Source organism: Brassica oleracea, chromosome C6 (assembly GCF_000695525.1).
Source record: "Brassica oleracea var. oleracea cultivar TO1000 chromosome C6, BOL, whole genome shotgun sequence".
Taxonomy (NCBI): domain Eukaryota; kingdom Viridiplantae; phylum Streptophyta; class Magnoliopsida; order Brassicales; family Brassicaceae; genus Brassica; species Brassica oleracea.
This window is the reverse complement of record NC_027753.1, coordinates 2,937,599-2,952,203: the sequence shown is the minus strand read 5'-3', so window position 1 is coordinate 2,952,203 and position 14,605 is coordinate 2,937,599. Positions and strand designations below refer to the sequence as shown.

The following is a 14,605-nucleotide window of genomic DNA, read 5'->3' as shown; positions in this document are numbered from 1 at the left end:
CTTACTTTTGATTTAGAAACCTTTCGTAGTAAGTTGGCTCTCGTATCTGATATGTTGTCGACTGATTTCGTATGCGTTTTAAAGAAAAAACAAATAGGGAATTTATGCGGTTAATTAATTAATTAACAAAAATGTATACAACCTGGACACACGGTAAAAATCCCAACGGCTATAATAAAGAGCATGGACAAAAATGGAAATTATTGAGTGAGAAAAAAGGAAATTAATATACCAAAAAAAAAATTAACAACGATAATTAAAATCTATAAACATATACAGCAGCCCTAGACCTTGAGTGGGAAGTGACCAATAAATACTGTGCGCGGAGTAACCGAGTAGAGAAATCATATCAAATCTGACACGAAGCAACACTGATCTGCAAATCTATCTATCACCGATTAACAGGGCCGTGCCTGACTTTTTCGGGCCTCCAAGCACAAAATATATTTTTGGCCCTTCAATTACTTATTATGGAAAAAAAATAAATTTATGGGACAAAGAATCGAACACTCAACCTTTTGTAGGAAAGAATTGGATAAAGATCAGTAGAACTAACTACACTTTGTCAAAAAAGTTGGCTCTTAAAATACTTATAAACATCAGGGCCCCAAGCATGTGCTTGATTAGCCTATAGTCAGGCACGGCCCTGCCGATTAACACCGAAAGAAAAAAGAAAGTTTATGCAATTAATTAATTACTTTTATTATCAAAATATATACAACACTGTATAAAATTCCAACAGCTATATGAAATAGTGAAAAATGGAAATTACCGAGTAAGAAAAATGGATATTACAGTCATTTAATAGTTTAAAAAGGAAATTATAAACGGTAATCAAAATCTATAAATATACAGACAACCCTAAACCTTCCGGTCACGCTAATCACTCACAATTCTCATCCTCTCAGTAATAAAACTCTCGAAGAAGCTTTTGTTTTGTTTTTGCCATGGATTCTCTTTCTTCTTCTTCTACTTCGACAAAGATGAAGAACAACAACAAGCTCTCTGTCAGAAACCAAACCCGTTTCAAGAAACCGTTCTTGTTGTTAAGAGAGAAGACCATTCTCAAGAAAGCGTTAGAGCTCTCTATTCTCTGCGAAAACGAAATATGTGTCATCCATTACGATCGTGAAGGAAATCTCGTCAACGCTTATCCCGAGGATCAGTGCCAAGTAAAAGACATTCTCCAGAGGTATAACAGATTAAGCGACAGAGAAAAAGTCAAGAAAAACACAAATCTTTCGCAGTTCTATAACAAGAAACTCGTTGACGAGAAGAGGAGATCTCTTACCGACGCAGAGGAACGCAAAAGGTTCACAAAGAAAGTTGGAGCGTTCAAGGGTTCCTTGGAGGATAAGTTACAGATAGTAAAAGACAGGGTTCGTGACCTTCTTTATTCGCAGACAGGTTCACAATCATTCACGAATCTTCTCATGAGTGGTGATCATGTGTCAGCAAGTAGCGATCAATACCTCCTGGGCCCTGCTTCTTGCGCAACTGATGCGTCCAACCACGAGAGCAAATTCTCAGTCTTTCTGTTTAACCATGAAACGGCTACTTTCACTCAACTTCCCAACTCTGCTTCTTCAAGCTTCGACCAAGGGTTGATTGGCACTTACTGATACAAATATCCAAAGCCACATCTCTCATCTGCTTCATGATATGGTTATACTCAAATGTGTATTCGTTTTTATTTCCACTTCTTTGTAAATTTTTATGACAATACTACGGTTCTTATTCCTATATACTTACTGATGCAACAGTCTTACTTTTAGAGATTACAAATGAAACCCTTTTTAGTTTTAGTTAACAATTGCAAGTGAATCTTTACTTGAGGACCACTCAAACCATGATATCATGTGGAGTAGAAACTTTACACACGCCCTTGCATGTTAGTGACTGCACATCTCTAATCTCAAAGGAGACTGTTAGTCAAAGATCATATTCATTTCCCTTCCTGTAAGGGTCTAAACACATATGAATAGTAACACTATTTTATCATATGAAGATTCAAAGCAAGTAGATTAAGAAACAGAAACAACACATGAGTTTTTTTGTTACAATTTACGGTTCCATGATAGTAAAAACAAGCAAGTGTTTGTCCTCCAAGGAACACTTTTTATTGAAGGGAAAATAAGTTTTATCTTTTTGGGGACTTTTCTACTTCTTGTTGGCGATGAACAATCCCCATTTCTGCTCGTCAGACCTTTCAAGCTTTGCTTTCCATCCTCCTACAATGTCATTGTAATCTTCCTGCAATACAATATACATTTTTGTCAAAATTTTGTTATCGATGAGAAAGAGACATCATCAAATATTTGTTCTTGTTATTAAATGTTTCTATTCAATGAGAAATGTTTTTTACTTCTGAGAAGTCGCTGATGAATTCTTCCTTTTCTTTCTCCACTTTCTCTAACTCACGCCTCAAGACTTGTACAAACTGAGAAAATATAAAATGGTTTACGTTAGAATCAGCAGACATTATACAAAAGTATGTGGGGAGGGTCACCTGATCAGTACGGTCCTCTGCGATCACGTCCTCAAAGCCTGCGTCTTTCAGCATCTAAAGGAAAGAAGGTTTCATGATTCATAATACCCTCAAAAAACATTTTAAGAAAATGATGAAAGTTTTATATGAAAACAAACCTGTCCATAAGCTTGAACATCATGGAGATCATATCCTCTTTGTTTGATGTACTCTGCGAATACAGGAGACGGAGTTTCAGCACTCTTGCAATAGTCTGTGATGAGAACTCTTCCACCTGGTTTTAGCCACTTGAAGAATGCCTTAAACAGAGCCGGTTTGTCCTGAAAGAAGAAGATACAAATGATGATTAGGCCTGCGGTTTTGGTTTTTCGATAATTTTTTTTTTTTTAATTCGGATAGTTTCGGTTAAATTCAATTAGTTTCCCTTAAATTCAGTTATTTTCGGTTATTTTGGTTAACTTTTATATTTTGGTTATTTATTTATTTATTTTTATTTTTTGAAAATCGCAAACCAAATCGAATCGGATGAAAACTAAGTTATTTTTCAAAATCATACCAAAAATTTTGGTTCGTTTCGGACGTAATCCGCAGGCTTGAAAAGATGGTTATTCCCAAAAGGGATATGCATCTTCTAGAGTGGAAGTAAAATGAGTTTTTTCTTTTTGCTTACTTGGATGTGGAGAATAGTGTCACGGCTGTAAATGACGTCGAAAGAGTTATCAGGATATGTCTTTGTGGTGCAGTCCGCAACTTCAAACTCGACCGAGCAGTTGAGTCCAATAGCACGCTCCAAGGCGAAAGAGATCATGTTGACTGATAGATCGATACCAACAACATGAACATCGAAAGTCTCAGCCATGTAGAAGTCACCTCCACCGATACCACAACCGACATCTAGGACTTTCTGTCCTGGTTTCAGCTCCATCTTCGCCACAAACTCTTTAGTTGTCTCTGTTAAGCACAACAACAGCTTAGAGACAAGAGGCACGCATGTCTGTATGAAGATAAAGAGTTAGAAATGGGATTTACCAAAACCACCAGTGCTCACATAACCTTGCCCAAAGACACGCTCATAGCGCAAGATCCCATTGGACTTGTATTGAACATTGTCCAAGAAACGCTGGAAGTCTTTGTCATTCTCCACGCTTACTTTTTGCCAAATCCAGCATATCTGCCATCACATGGATAATAATATGAAAAAGGTACCACCAGATGATAGGAAAAGCAGACAATCTGACAAAGAAAATACTTCGTTACCTGGTTTTGATTCTTCTTGTTCTTCACGTACGCTCCAATGCATTTGCAACCAACCATAGTGAGCTCAAATGATTTGCCAGAAGCATCACGTGCCTGGCATTCCTGGAAAACCTGCATGATATACACACATGGGGGCCAAGCGATAATAAGTCTATGAACTGATGATACACACACACACACTCTTAAAGCGTTATCAAACTTAGATATACAGCATAATAAGAGAGCCTCCATGTCACTGTTCTCACAGCTGTGCATAACATAAACGTTTAGATCTCAATCATATACAAGATGGTATTAATCCAACTGGTTCAGTCTTTTATAAAAACCCACTAAAACTTTTACAGAAAAGTAAGATGTATGCCATTTCCTAATAAAGTAAAAAAAATAATGAACCTTGGTATAGAATCTTGGTTCACGGTAGTGAGTGGGGTTAGATTTACGCTTGCTGTCTCCAGATTGATGGAAGCAAGATTCTCTGAAGAAAATGTATCCTCCTGGCTTTACCCATCCTAGCATTCTTTCTGCCAGAAGTTCCACCTGCATCCCATCTAAATCATTTAGACTTTCTTCTCTTCTACAGTACAAAAAAGGAAATAGGTAATGAGAAAGGGATTTCACCTCTTTATCAGAGAGATACATGAGCAACCAGTTTGAGAAAATCAAGTCGACGGATCCATCTTCGATTTTCAGGTCTGGAGATGTCACATCAGCACACATAAACTTGACGTTCTTGTAATGCCCATTCACACTTTCATTCTACAAGAGCACAAACATCACCAAAGAAACGTTACTTTATAACATAGCAGGAGCTACCTAACCAAAGTAGTAAGAAAACAAACCTTCTTAATGGCGCTCTCGATGAAGTCCAGGGCGATGACTTCACCAGCCTTTAGAGCCAGCTCACCAGTGAAACGACCGATGCCAGCTCCAAGTTCCAGCACCTTTTTCCCTTCGTATGGTGGGATTAAAGAGAGTACCTAAATAGCAAAGAAACACATCACTCAAGCTTCTGTTTATAAATACTCCAATAAAGGAGCTAACTTGTTTGACAATAAAGCAAAAAGATTCATATAGCAATTGAAAAAGGCGACAACGTTTTTTAAAAAGATGATCAAGAACAGTATTGTCACATGTTCCTTAGAATCAAGAGAATCCACCTCTCAGAACCAATCACTATCCCCCAATTTCCTTAAGATTTATATAGCAATTCAAAGGGCCATGAATCAAGAACAGTCAGTCACATGTTCCAGAGGTGTTCTGTTTATAAAAATTACTAAACTGTCTGAAAATTAAACAGAAAAATCATATATCAGTTGAAAAAGCCAACGACCTTAAAAATTAACATGTTCTCATGCTCAATTCATTAAAAAGTCAAAGGGAATCCACCTCTTAGAACCAATCACAATCCCACAATTCATTAGTTCCATATCCAATAAGAAATAGATAAACAAACCTCAGGACGCTCTTCTTTGTCAAGATCAGAAGCTTTGGAGTCAAGCATCATAGCCTCAACAGTCAAATCACTTGAGTGCTCCATCCAATAACTCTTTTGGATGTCTCTCTCTGCCTCTGTTCCATTTATATAACACAAATAAAGATTCCCTCCAACTTTCGTGATAACGAAGAGACACCTACTTAGTAAGTAATGCTTTTTATTTAACTTTAAAGAAAATAACAATTTACAAAACGTGATTAATTTCCTGAAGAGGGGCCAAGAAAAAATATGATTTCGAAAGTATTATGATCCGATTTTATTAATTCGAAAGGAAAAAGACAAAACAACAACAACAACAACAACAAAAGCAAAAAGATTCCATGTGAGTGACTCATGAAAGTAACGACTTTATATATAAAAAGGAGAGTTTTGTTTTTAAATTACTGTAAGGTGTTGCCATTGAATAGTTAGGTTAGGTCGACGGAGAAGATGACAATAGAGAAATGTAATGTGGATGAGATTCAATGGCCTTCAACAGCGAGTCTTGATCTAGAGAAGCTCCTTGATCTACGGTTGTTTGATTTTCCTCTTTGATGCATCGATCAGTTTTGAACTCAGACAATGAATGTTTCCCTCAGATTTCTCCGCTTAGCTTCATTCTCTGCCTCACACGGTGACCGTTGAGCGTTTTCATAGAGAGTGGATGGATATAGAGAGAGAAAAAGATGGGCTTCAGCATTGGGCCTTGGGCTTTGTTATATTCCATAGTGAATATCAAACGCTAACTACGCGATAATAAATCAAAACTTCTTACAAAATCGGAGTGGTCTCTTCGGAAAGAAAAACCAAAACTCGTGCATTTTGTAAGTAACCAGTTCCCTATACAAGAAACTGTGTATCACTCTTGCAGAGTACCCAAAACCATTCTCGTATGACTTAAAAATTTATGTAAAAATCCGAACTTCCTTCCCTTCCATCAACTTTCCCAAAACGTATATCAATTCACATTTGTTATTGACCTGAGTCACTTGGGTCTCCTCACCCTCCTTAAAAATCCGTTTTGGTAACTCCTGAGACATACCTACAAGTGCAGAAAAAGATTGTAATGAGAGCACAAACAAAGAAAGAAAATAAATGTAGTTTTACTTAAACAATCTGCGTATTTTAAAACATATGTTCCACCTATTTTTAAGAGTTCATAGAACAACAGAAATTACAATCAGACAACAACTATCTACAAGCATAACATGAATATAAGCTCTCTTTCATCTTCATCCTCTTAATTATCATGACCCAAATTTTCCTCTTTTGAAGAAAACCTAAATCAGTACTCTACAAAGACAAATCAAAAACGGTAACATGCATGACTTATCGTAATGTATAAGATAATTAATCAATACATACAACTAATTTTAGTTTTAAAAGATGACAAATCGGTTTTAGAAAAATCTAGGGTTAAGAGAATCAATAGAAGTAATCGCATACCTGGTGAGATTTTTATGAAACTGATGATACACAGAAGTAAATGAACCGTCCGACGAGACCCGTAAAGGAAGAACACTTCGATTCGTTGATTCGTGTGTAGGAATGAAGAGGAAGATGACGAAAACGAAAGTAGAAAGGAAAGAAGGAAAAACACCAATGAAGAACAAGGATTCTCCAAGAACCTTAAATTGACATGTTAAAGTCAAGAGCTTCGGCTGAGAAGACAAGTAAACCGAAAAGAAATTAGGGTAAGTATCCCTCTCAGGTTTTACCTCTAGCTGGTTATTTTTTTTTCTTCTGTTTATACTTTTTTTTTCTAATATTTAATTAATTACAAAAATTATTATTTATAATTAGATTAACTGTTTAATTAAAGGGTATTATGGTATTAACAAGAATCCAAACCCTATTTCTTTAAATCTATACTATTAAAACAGAATCCTATTGTCCTTTTTACCTTAGTCTGTCATTTCTTTACTAACATTGCATGTTTCATTAAGGGCAATCAAGTAATATTAATAACACATCTATATTGGGCCTTTTTCGGATCCAGCCCACTGTCCACATCAGATCTCTCTTGGGCCATTTAGGCCGATTAAGAAATCAGATCCAATTCTCACATTTTTTTCCCTTTGGGCCATTGAGTCCAAGTTCAAATAATTTTTTTCAACCATTCTTAATTTTTTTTTTCTTTTCTTAATATAATTTAAGCATTCATAAAAAAATGAATTTTTTCATTGAAAAGTATAAATCTTTATTAAAAGTATATAATTTGTTTTATTAAAAATATTAATCACATAATAAAATTAATTTATCAGAGTTATACCAACTTAATTCATTAAAAAAATAAAGTTTAATTTTTTTAATATAAATAGTCATTTAAAATGAAACACGATAAAGAAAGTCTTTTATAAAATAAAACACAAATATATGAAATATGAAATTTACTAAATATTTGTCAATTGAAAAAAATAAAAATAAATAAATCCGCGGATCAAAATCTAGTAATACTCTTAAAGTTTTATTGGGAAACCCCTAAGTTGACAATGTCCCATATTTCCAATTGTCCCCTTGAAACGAAATTTGTAGTCGTGGGTTCACTTATTTTTTTTTGTAAAATGATTCGTTTAAAAAGAAAACTGAGACGGGCCCATTTACTAGGCCCAATATATAACGACACAAATACCCTCACGAACGAAAGTTCGAATCACACACAGAAAAAAGAGTCAAAACCCGTTCTCTCGCACTGAGACGCCTCTCTCTCACCGCCTCCGTCGTCTCTTTCGCTGAAGTAGAAGATTCTCCGGCAACTTCGGTGATTCCTCATTCTGGGTACTATGAAATTCGTAGTCTTAGTCTCGAATTGAATTCCACTTTTAATTTTAGGCGATTGCTGTAGTGTTCACTGGATTTCACGGTTCGTTTCTTGTTTTTCTGATCAGCTCGTAAGAATAATCGGAGAGATGCACATACGCTAGTATCCTAGAGTGATAATTTTTGTATAGGGTTTCGATTGAACTTGGATGCATTTTGATTCTTTCTTTGAGTTTGTATGATTCGATTGGCACTCGAAGAAGAACCATAAAGAGATGTTTTATGTTTCTCATGATTCTGTTGCTGTTAAATGAAGTTTCTTGTGGAGCAAAGAGGGTATGTGCGGATGAATCTTCTCCAGTCATATGAATTCTCAAGAAGAAGTAGTAGAGCAATGGGAAGCTCTTGACCTTGGTGACTCTGAGCTCCCTTCTTTCCTCCGCCCTTGCAAACGCAAATCTCCATCAAGGCCTCCTCTGCAACCAACGACGCCACGGCTTAATCCAAAGACAAACCATCAGACTCTTCTTCGCCGCTGCTCCTCCCGGCCGGGAGATCGTTTTCTTGACGAGAGTCATTCCCGCTCTTTGATTCCAGGACCTGCTGGGACTGTTCAAGTGGCAATCCGCAGAAAGATGAATAAGGATCCGAAATCGTTTGATGAGCAGGGAGAACCGATTCCAACTCAAGAGTTCATATGTAAAGCTGCTGAAGAGCCTGATTGGGATGACAAGGATTTCTCTGAGGACCCTTGGGTCTCTGCTGTTGAAGGTTGATCCCTTTCTCTTGAATTTGTCACTTTCTTGTTTGTTTCTTCTTCTTACATTCTCGTTTTCTAATTTTCTTGGCAGGTTTGCTGAGCAACGGTGGGAGAGCTATTGGGACACCGTTGAGCGAGATTAAGAGCGTATGTTGCAGTTGGGGTAAGGTCGACCAGGTATGACTGCAACCAACTCAAAACTTAACAGTGCCCTCTACTCCTTATATCAAGAGATGCAGTCACCATACTCTTATTGAGATAAAGGCGGAGTATTCTGGAATAATGTCTTCTCCTGATTTGTTACTATCTGGATTTTGTGGTTAAGACTTCATAGTGCAACATATTAATGCTTATCAATGAAACTAAAATTCTGTTAGTGACATACTTGGTTTGTGGTTGGTCATTTATAGGTCGTGGCAATTGTCAAAACCTGCACTCCAAATGGTCTAGGTGATATCATGGTGACTCTTAAGGTAAATGAAAACATACCTGAGTGTTAAGAGTTTCCACATTTTGTTTTTGTCGCAGCACTATGTGTCATGTGTCTCAAATCTATGTGTATTGCTTGTAGGATCCCACTGGAACAATCGATGCCAGCGTGCACAGGAAAGTGATATCTGATAGTGAATTTGGAAGAGATATACGAGTTGGTGCAGTGGTGATACTTAACAAGGTTTGTTGTTTTTCTTCAAGGGGATAAAACAATTCACATGGTTTTGAAGTCGGCTACTTAGTTTCTCAGATACTTTCAGTAAGCCAATGGAGATGCACTGAGCTTATAGTGTTTTTGCAGGTTGCAGTCTGTGCACCTTCACGGTCCTCACGCTATCTTAACATAACGCTGAAGAACATCTCCAAGGTAGGTTTTCTTATGATATCAAGTTTCACCTACTCATACTCGTTGGAATCAATTGAGAGTTTCATTTACAGGTTATCACAAAGGAGACTCCTGTTTTACCTGATGAGAGCCATTTCGAAACGAGTGCCAAGAATCCTGTTCCAGTGAATGGTAAGGAGATAAAAACATATATTGAGTTTCTTTCACAGTTCGGTCGAGAAACTCAAACAGAAAACGAGGAAGATTTGCGAATGCGACCCAAAGTGTTTCCTGTGGAGCAAGGAACCACTCACGGAATCATGAACAGTCTCAGAAGAAATGCCACAGAAAGCAATGAAGCAACCACTGACGTAGAAATGGAAGAAACGAATCCAACAGTGGAAAGCAACTCCTGGCTAAAAGGGGTGGCCAAGAACCAGTTTCAAGCCAGAATGGACCTGACCCACTTGGGAAAGCATGATTCAAGCAGCCAAACAGGAATTGCAGCAAGCAGGACAACCTCAAACACTCGAGAACAGCAACTGCAAGAAGATGTGGCTACAGAGACTAATACAGCTGATGACATTAGACCGGCCAAAAAGATCAGTAGAAGTCGTGAACCTCAAAGTGGTGTGCTAGACGGGGTAATGGGGAACTCTGATGAAGTTACATCAGGATCTAAGGTCAACAAATCTCAGCCCATGGCGTCTTCCAGCTTGGTGCCACAGTGGACCGACGAGCAACTTGAAGAACTCTTTGATTTTGACTAAAATTGACAGTGTGTGGGTTTTCGTTGATGCAAGAACTGTTCTACTTTACAGATAGCCGTGACTTTCAAGTAAAAGTTGCGCTGAAATGCTGAAACTATTAACAGAAACTTTCGACCCTTCTTGTTCTCTTTACTCAATCACAGGTGTAAATATCAAAATAAAAAAAGTTTCAACAAAATTGGATATACATGGAGTTAAGTTTAACCTTTTTATATTTCTCGAAATCAAATCACTGCCTTACTGGTGTAAATATCATTGAACTAAAAAATCTCTGGACAGATTATAAATAAACGCAAAAGAATGGGGACAGCAATCTGCAACATCATATGACTACAGAAACTGATCACTGGAGGAACACCTTCCCGAGTCTATCTGCTGACAGAGCCGCTCTCTTGTTGTTTGGCTCGAGCACAAGCGCATAACTGAAATCTACACAGTTTAACCAAAACCGATTCTTTGCACGTTAGCGTTTCCATTATTTTGCTTTTGCTGCATAATCAGAAAAGACTCTGCAAACCTTACCATCTATAGCTTCCTTAAAATTGCCCAGCATTTCTCTTGCAGTTCCTCTTCGTAGATAGGCCTTGATGTTCTGACAAGGTTACAAAATACGATGATCAAGATTCAAGGCAAGTGACTTGATGAAACAAGAAGAAAAGTCTTACCTTCTTATCTAGGGCAAGAGCCTTGGTACAATCAGCTTCAGCTTGACGAAAGCTGTACATGTAAGGATTATATCAAGCCCCCATGTACTAAGATTATATCGCTAAACAAGTTTGCAGCTGAGGAAGATACATTACCTTCCAAGTTCAAGATATGCAGCAGCTCTGTTACTATAATAGGTACCATTCTTGTCATTTAACTTTATAGCTTCTGAGTACATCCCAATTGCTTTCTGCCATTGTTTCTCTTTAAATGCTTGGTTTCCCTTAAAATCATATGACAAACGTACATTAGAAACACTGCCTATCCAACAACCAAAAGATAAGCTATTGAGCAATGGATTGAAACCTTCTCTTTTGCAATCTCAGCTGACTCTTCTTGGCTAATAGTATTTATGGATGATTTAGGATTAACCATGAGGGTGGAGTTTTCTTGCAAAGAGGCATACATTTTCTGCACTGTATCTAGCAAGAAACGATCACCACCATGTCTTGCAATCAAAGATACTGAGACAGGGCACTTATCATGCTTCCCAAGCGGCACGGTCACCTGAATCATCAAAATGAATAAAGGTGTAAGTCTCAGATATGGTTCTCAAGCAGGCTTAGGAGCAACATACTTTAGTAGTCACTTTGTTTCCACCGTATTAAAAGGAGTGTGAGATTTTAACCTGACAACAGCCTGATATGCTAGCAACGCAGAGTAGACTTGAAGCGCGGTTCTGATAGTCTTCGGACATAATCTCTTTACTACCAAGTTTTGGAGGAACAGATGGCATTGTTGGAATCACCAGAATGCCATCATCCTTGATACATAATGGTAAAAAGTTAAGAAACCGTGAAAGCTAAGCTAAGAGGGCTCAGCATGAAACAGCTAAAACACACACACCTTGAGAAGTGAGCCAATAGCTACCCGCATCTGGTTCCTAACTGCGTTCAGGTTCTCAATCTCTTCATCGGTCAGCTCTGGTGTTTTGCATAGCTGTGAGTAAACCGCAGGATCAATGGATGGATTCACTGTGTTGATCCAATCCCCATGGTTTTGAAGAAACTCATGCCTACACACAAAACCAAAAACCAGATTTAACGTTCTAATTTTTTAAAATCTCAAACCCTCTGATGATGAAATAAACAGTGGTCTCACTCACCTCTGTAGAAGCTGCATTACATTCGCAAGCAGCATTGATGTAGTGAGCTTTGCATCATCACCATTGGCTTTCTCTCTACAGAACTCTTTCAAGCTAGGAACTTTGGCCTCTAAATATTTCTCCAAATTCTCATGCTTAAGTGCTTGTCCTTGAACACAACAAGAAATGATAATTCCGTTATAACCAGGAGAGATCTCAGAAGCATAGGATCATGTCAAGAAGAGAGCAGAGCGCTTACTACCGAAAAGCTTCTCAGCTGATTTGATCACCACTTGCTTAATGCGGTCGACAAGAACTTTGGAGAACTGAAGATAGTCATCAGCTAATATGATTTGTCTCGGATTCCTTTGAGCTTCAAATGGAAGTTGCAGGATTACATGGCCAACACGACGCAAGGTGTTTGGATCCCGAGCAAACCATCCTGAAGAGACACAAACAGAAGATGATCTTTAAGACAATGATAGTCTAACTTCATATCAAGATTCTACGGTTCCATACCAACAGCATCAAGACTAGAAGACACTGGTATGATTCCAGCGTTTGATACAATCCCTTGAGATGATCTGAATCCCAATACGCCACAGTATCCAGCTGCCGCTCTTACCCCACCAACCGTGTCAATACCTGAACATTTCTCAAGTTAGATTCAAAACCAACCATAGAACCAGAAACTAGAAAGCAAGTAAGAGTGTCTTTGAAACTTACCTAAAGAAAAATCTACAAGGTTGGCACTAACAGCAACAGCAGCTCCACTGCAAGCGCCACCGGGGATATGAGCAGGAGCAGCAGGATTAGTGGGTGTATCATAATGCTTAGTTTCTCCGCTGATACTGAGGATTCAAAAGAGGCGATTAAAAACCAGAATCAGACCAAACACTTCAGACATGGGTATGGAAAGACAAGACAAACCTAAAGGCAAATTCACCAACTACAGTCTTCCCAACACATGTAGCTCCACCTTCAACAAGGACTGAAACCACAGGAGATGTTGAAGCAGCAGCTTCATGTGTCCTAATCCAGTCTGGATGACCAAAACCAGACACATATCCTTTCACATCAAACCTGCCAGAGAAATAAAAACAGAGAAACTTAGAAGAAACTAAACCCAAAAACAAGTTACACACTTTTTTTCCAAAATACAAAACTTTAATCCATAACTTTGTGAAATGAATGTCAAAGATTCGAACTTTCTAAGTCTTTTCAAGTGCTTGGAACAGTTTTCATTCTGCTAACACCATTTTGAAAGTGCCCATCATAGTTATCAAGTGACTTACAGGTCGGAGAGGGCGAAGGAGAGAGCAGTGAGAGGGTGAGGAGCTTTAGGAGGAGCAGGCTGAGGAGGAGGAAGCAGAAGAAGCTTCTCGATGAAGGCACCGAAGTCTTCACGAACTCTCTTCTTCAGCTTCTTCGTAACTAGAAGAACTCCAGCAAGGCCTAGACCAAGTAGCACACAGAGTTTCGATGCTCGAGAAGCCAGTATATGACGACGCTTCGGCTGCATTGGATAAGGAAAAAAATAGAGAGAGAGAGAGAAAATGTGGGGAACGAATGAGAAAAGAGTTTTGTTTTTGTGCTCGCTGCTCTGCGTGTGTTTGCCTCGAGATAACTTCGAGGTTTCTTTGTTATGTAAAATATCTTATTTTCACGGTCTAGCAAAATAAATAACCAAAACATAAATTTTTTATACGAACTTCGAAGAACTTTTTAATAGGAGCTTTGCAACCCTAGTGTACAAAACAACAAAGTATTACTTGGAGTGTGAGATATTTAAACATAAATTTTACTCCCCATGTTCCTAAATCATTGTTTTGTCTAGAAAATATCATTAAAACTATAAATTAATGTTATTTAACCAATTACAAAATAGATTATCAAATATGATTAGTTGCACAATTTTTAATAAAGTAAAAAGTTGCCTTGAAAAATAAAAACATTTTATATATTGGAACATCAAAATTCTTTAAAACATCCTACATTTAGGAACAAAGGTAGTAAAATTCAATAATTTTTAAAACTTCTTCTACTTGCAAAATTATAAATAGTGAATTTTTGATTTTTATTGTAATTTTAAAGTGTTTGTTGAAAAATTTAGTTGAAAGTATAGAATTTAAGATTTTATATTCTTATAGAAATTAGTCTTTTCTAGCTAAAATCACTTCACTTTTCTAGCTAAAATCACTTCAAAATTAAATTTTATTACACTTTGTAAGGATACTATGAAATTTACACATCCACTAATGTACTTGAGAGAAGAAAAAAAGAACAAAGCATGTAAGAAATTTTCGGTGCAAAAATACAATTTTGTAACTAAACGGGATGTAACAAATGGTACTCTTGTATAAATAAGAGGCCAAACTGTAAATAGTTGACACTCGGAAGCCATATCTTTATCTACTCAGTCTCCGGACAAAACTCTTCTAAAAACCTAACTCGCTCTGGTCAGATTTTACCGGGGACAAAGAACGTGTC

General features: G+C 37.5%; 4 protein-coding genes across 6 annotated transcripts; 2 read left to right on the top strand and 2 right to left on the bottom strand.

Annotated features, from left to right (window-relative positions):
* Window positions 1-924: 924 nt before the first annotated feature.
* Window positions 925-1,630, top strand: LOC106299649 (agamous-like MADS-box protein AGL93). Its single transcript, XM_013735708.1, has one exon. It carries the CDS (start codon window positions 948-950, stop codon window positions 1,620-1,622), a length of 675 nt encoding a protein of 224 aa, XP_013591162.1. The 5' UTR covers window positions 925-947; the 3' UTR covers window positions 1,623-1,630.
* Window positions 1,631-1,978: 348 nt separating this feature from the next.
* Window positions 1,979-5,866, bottom strand: LOC106296857 (phosphomethylethanolamine N-methyltransferase). Its single transcript, XM_013733089.1, has 12 exons — window positions 5,625-5,866; window positions 5,199-5,314; window positions 4,585-4,722; window positions 4,364-4,501; window positions 4,139-4,282; window positions 3,746-3,856; window positions 3,518-3,659; window positions 3,159-3,439; window positions 2,647-2,808; window positions 2,510-2,563; window positions 2,366-2,440; window positions 1,979-2,253 (listed from the first exon to the last, which is right to left on the bottom strand). The coding sequence occupies exons 1-12, from the start codon at window positions 5,638-5,640 to the stop codon at window positions 2,161-2,163; spliced, it is 1,470 nt and encodes a 489-aa protein (XP_013588543.1). The 5' UTR covers window positions 5,641-5,866; the 3' UTR covers window positions 1,979-2,160.
* Window positions 5,867-7,871: 2,005 nt separating this feature from the next.
* LOC106300526 lies at window positions 7,872-10,506 on the top strand. 3 transcript variants are annotated; one of them, XM_013736680.1, is made up of 8 exons: window positions 7,872-7,997; window positions 8,296-8,750; window positions 8,831-8,916; window positions 9,150-9,212; window positions 9,311-9,412; window positions 9,533-9,598; window positions 9,670-9,748; window positions 9,809-10,506. In XM_013736680.1, exons 2-8 carry the CDS (start codon window positions 8,345-8,347, stop codon window positions 10,324-10,326), a joined length of 1,320 nt encoding a protein of 439 aa, XP_013592134.1. In that variant the 5' UTR covers window positions 7,872-7,997; window positions 8,296-8,344; the 3' UTR covers window positions 10,327-10,506. The 3 variants fall into 3 exon arrangements, with proteins under 3 accessions (XP_013592134.1, XP_013592132.1, XP_013592133.1); XM_013736678.1 differs by having other exon boundaries at window positions 9,670-10,506; XM_013736679.1 differs by having other exon boundaries at window positions 7,880-7,980; window positions 9,670-10,506.
* LOC106300524 (outer envelope protein 64, chloroplastic-like) lies at window positions 10,469-13,729 on the bottom strand. The gene is made up of 13 exons (XM_013736677.1): window positions 13,411-13,729; window positions 13,046-13,198; window positions 12,842-12,966; window positions 12,635-12,760; window positions 12,375-12,557; window positions 12,137-12,284; window positions 11,878-12,046; window positions 11,660-11,794; window positions 11,338-11,538; window positions 11,127-11,254; window positions 10,992-11,043; window positions 10,849-10,918; window positions 10,469-10,755 (listed from the first exon to the last, which is right to left on the bottom strand). The coding sequence occupies exons 1-13, from the start codon at window positions 13,635-13,637 to the stop codon at window positions 10,670-10,672; spliced, it is 1,803 nt and encodes a 600-aa protein (XP_013592131.1). The 5' UTR covers window positions 13,638-13,729; the 3' UTR covers window positions 10,469-10,669.
* Window positions 13,730-14,605: the final 876 nt, after the last annotated feature.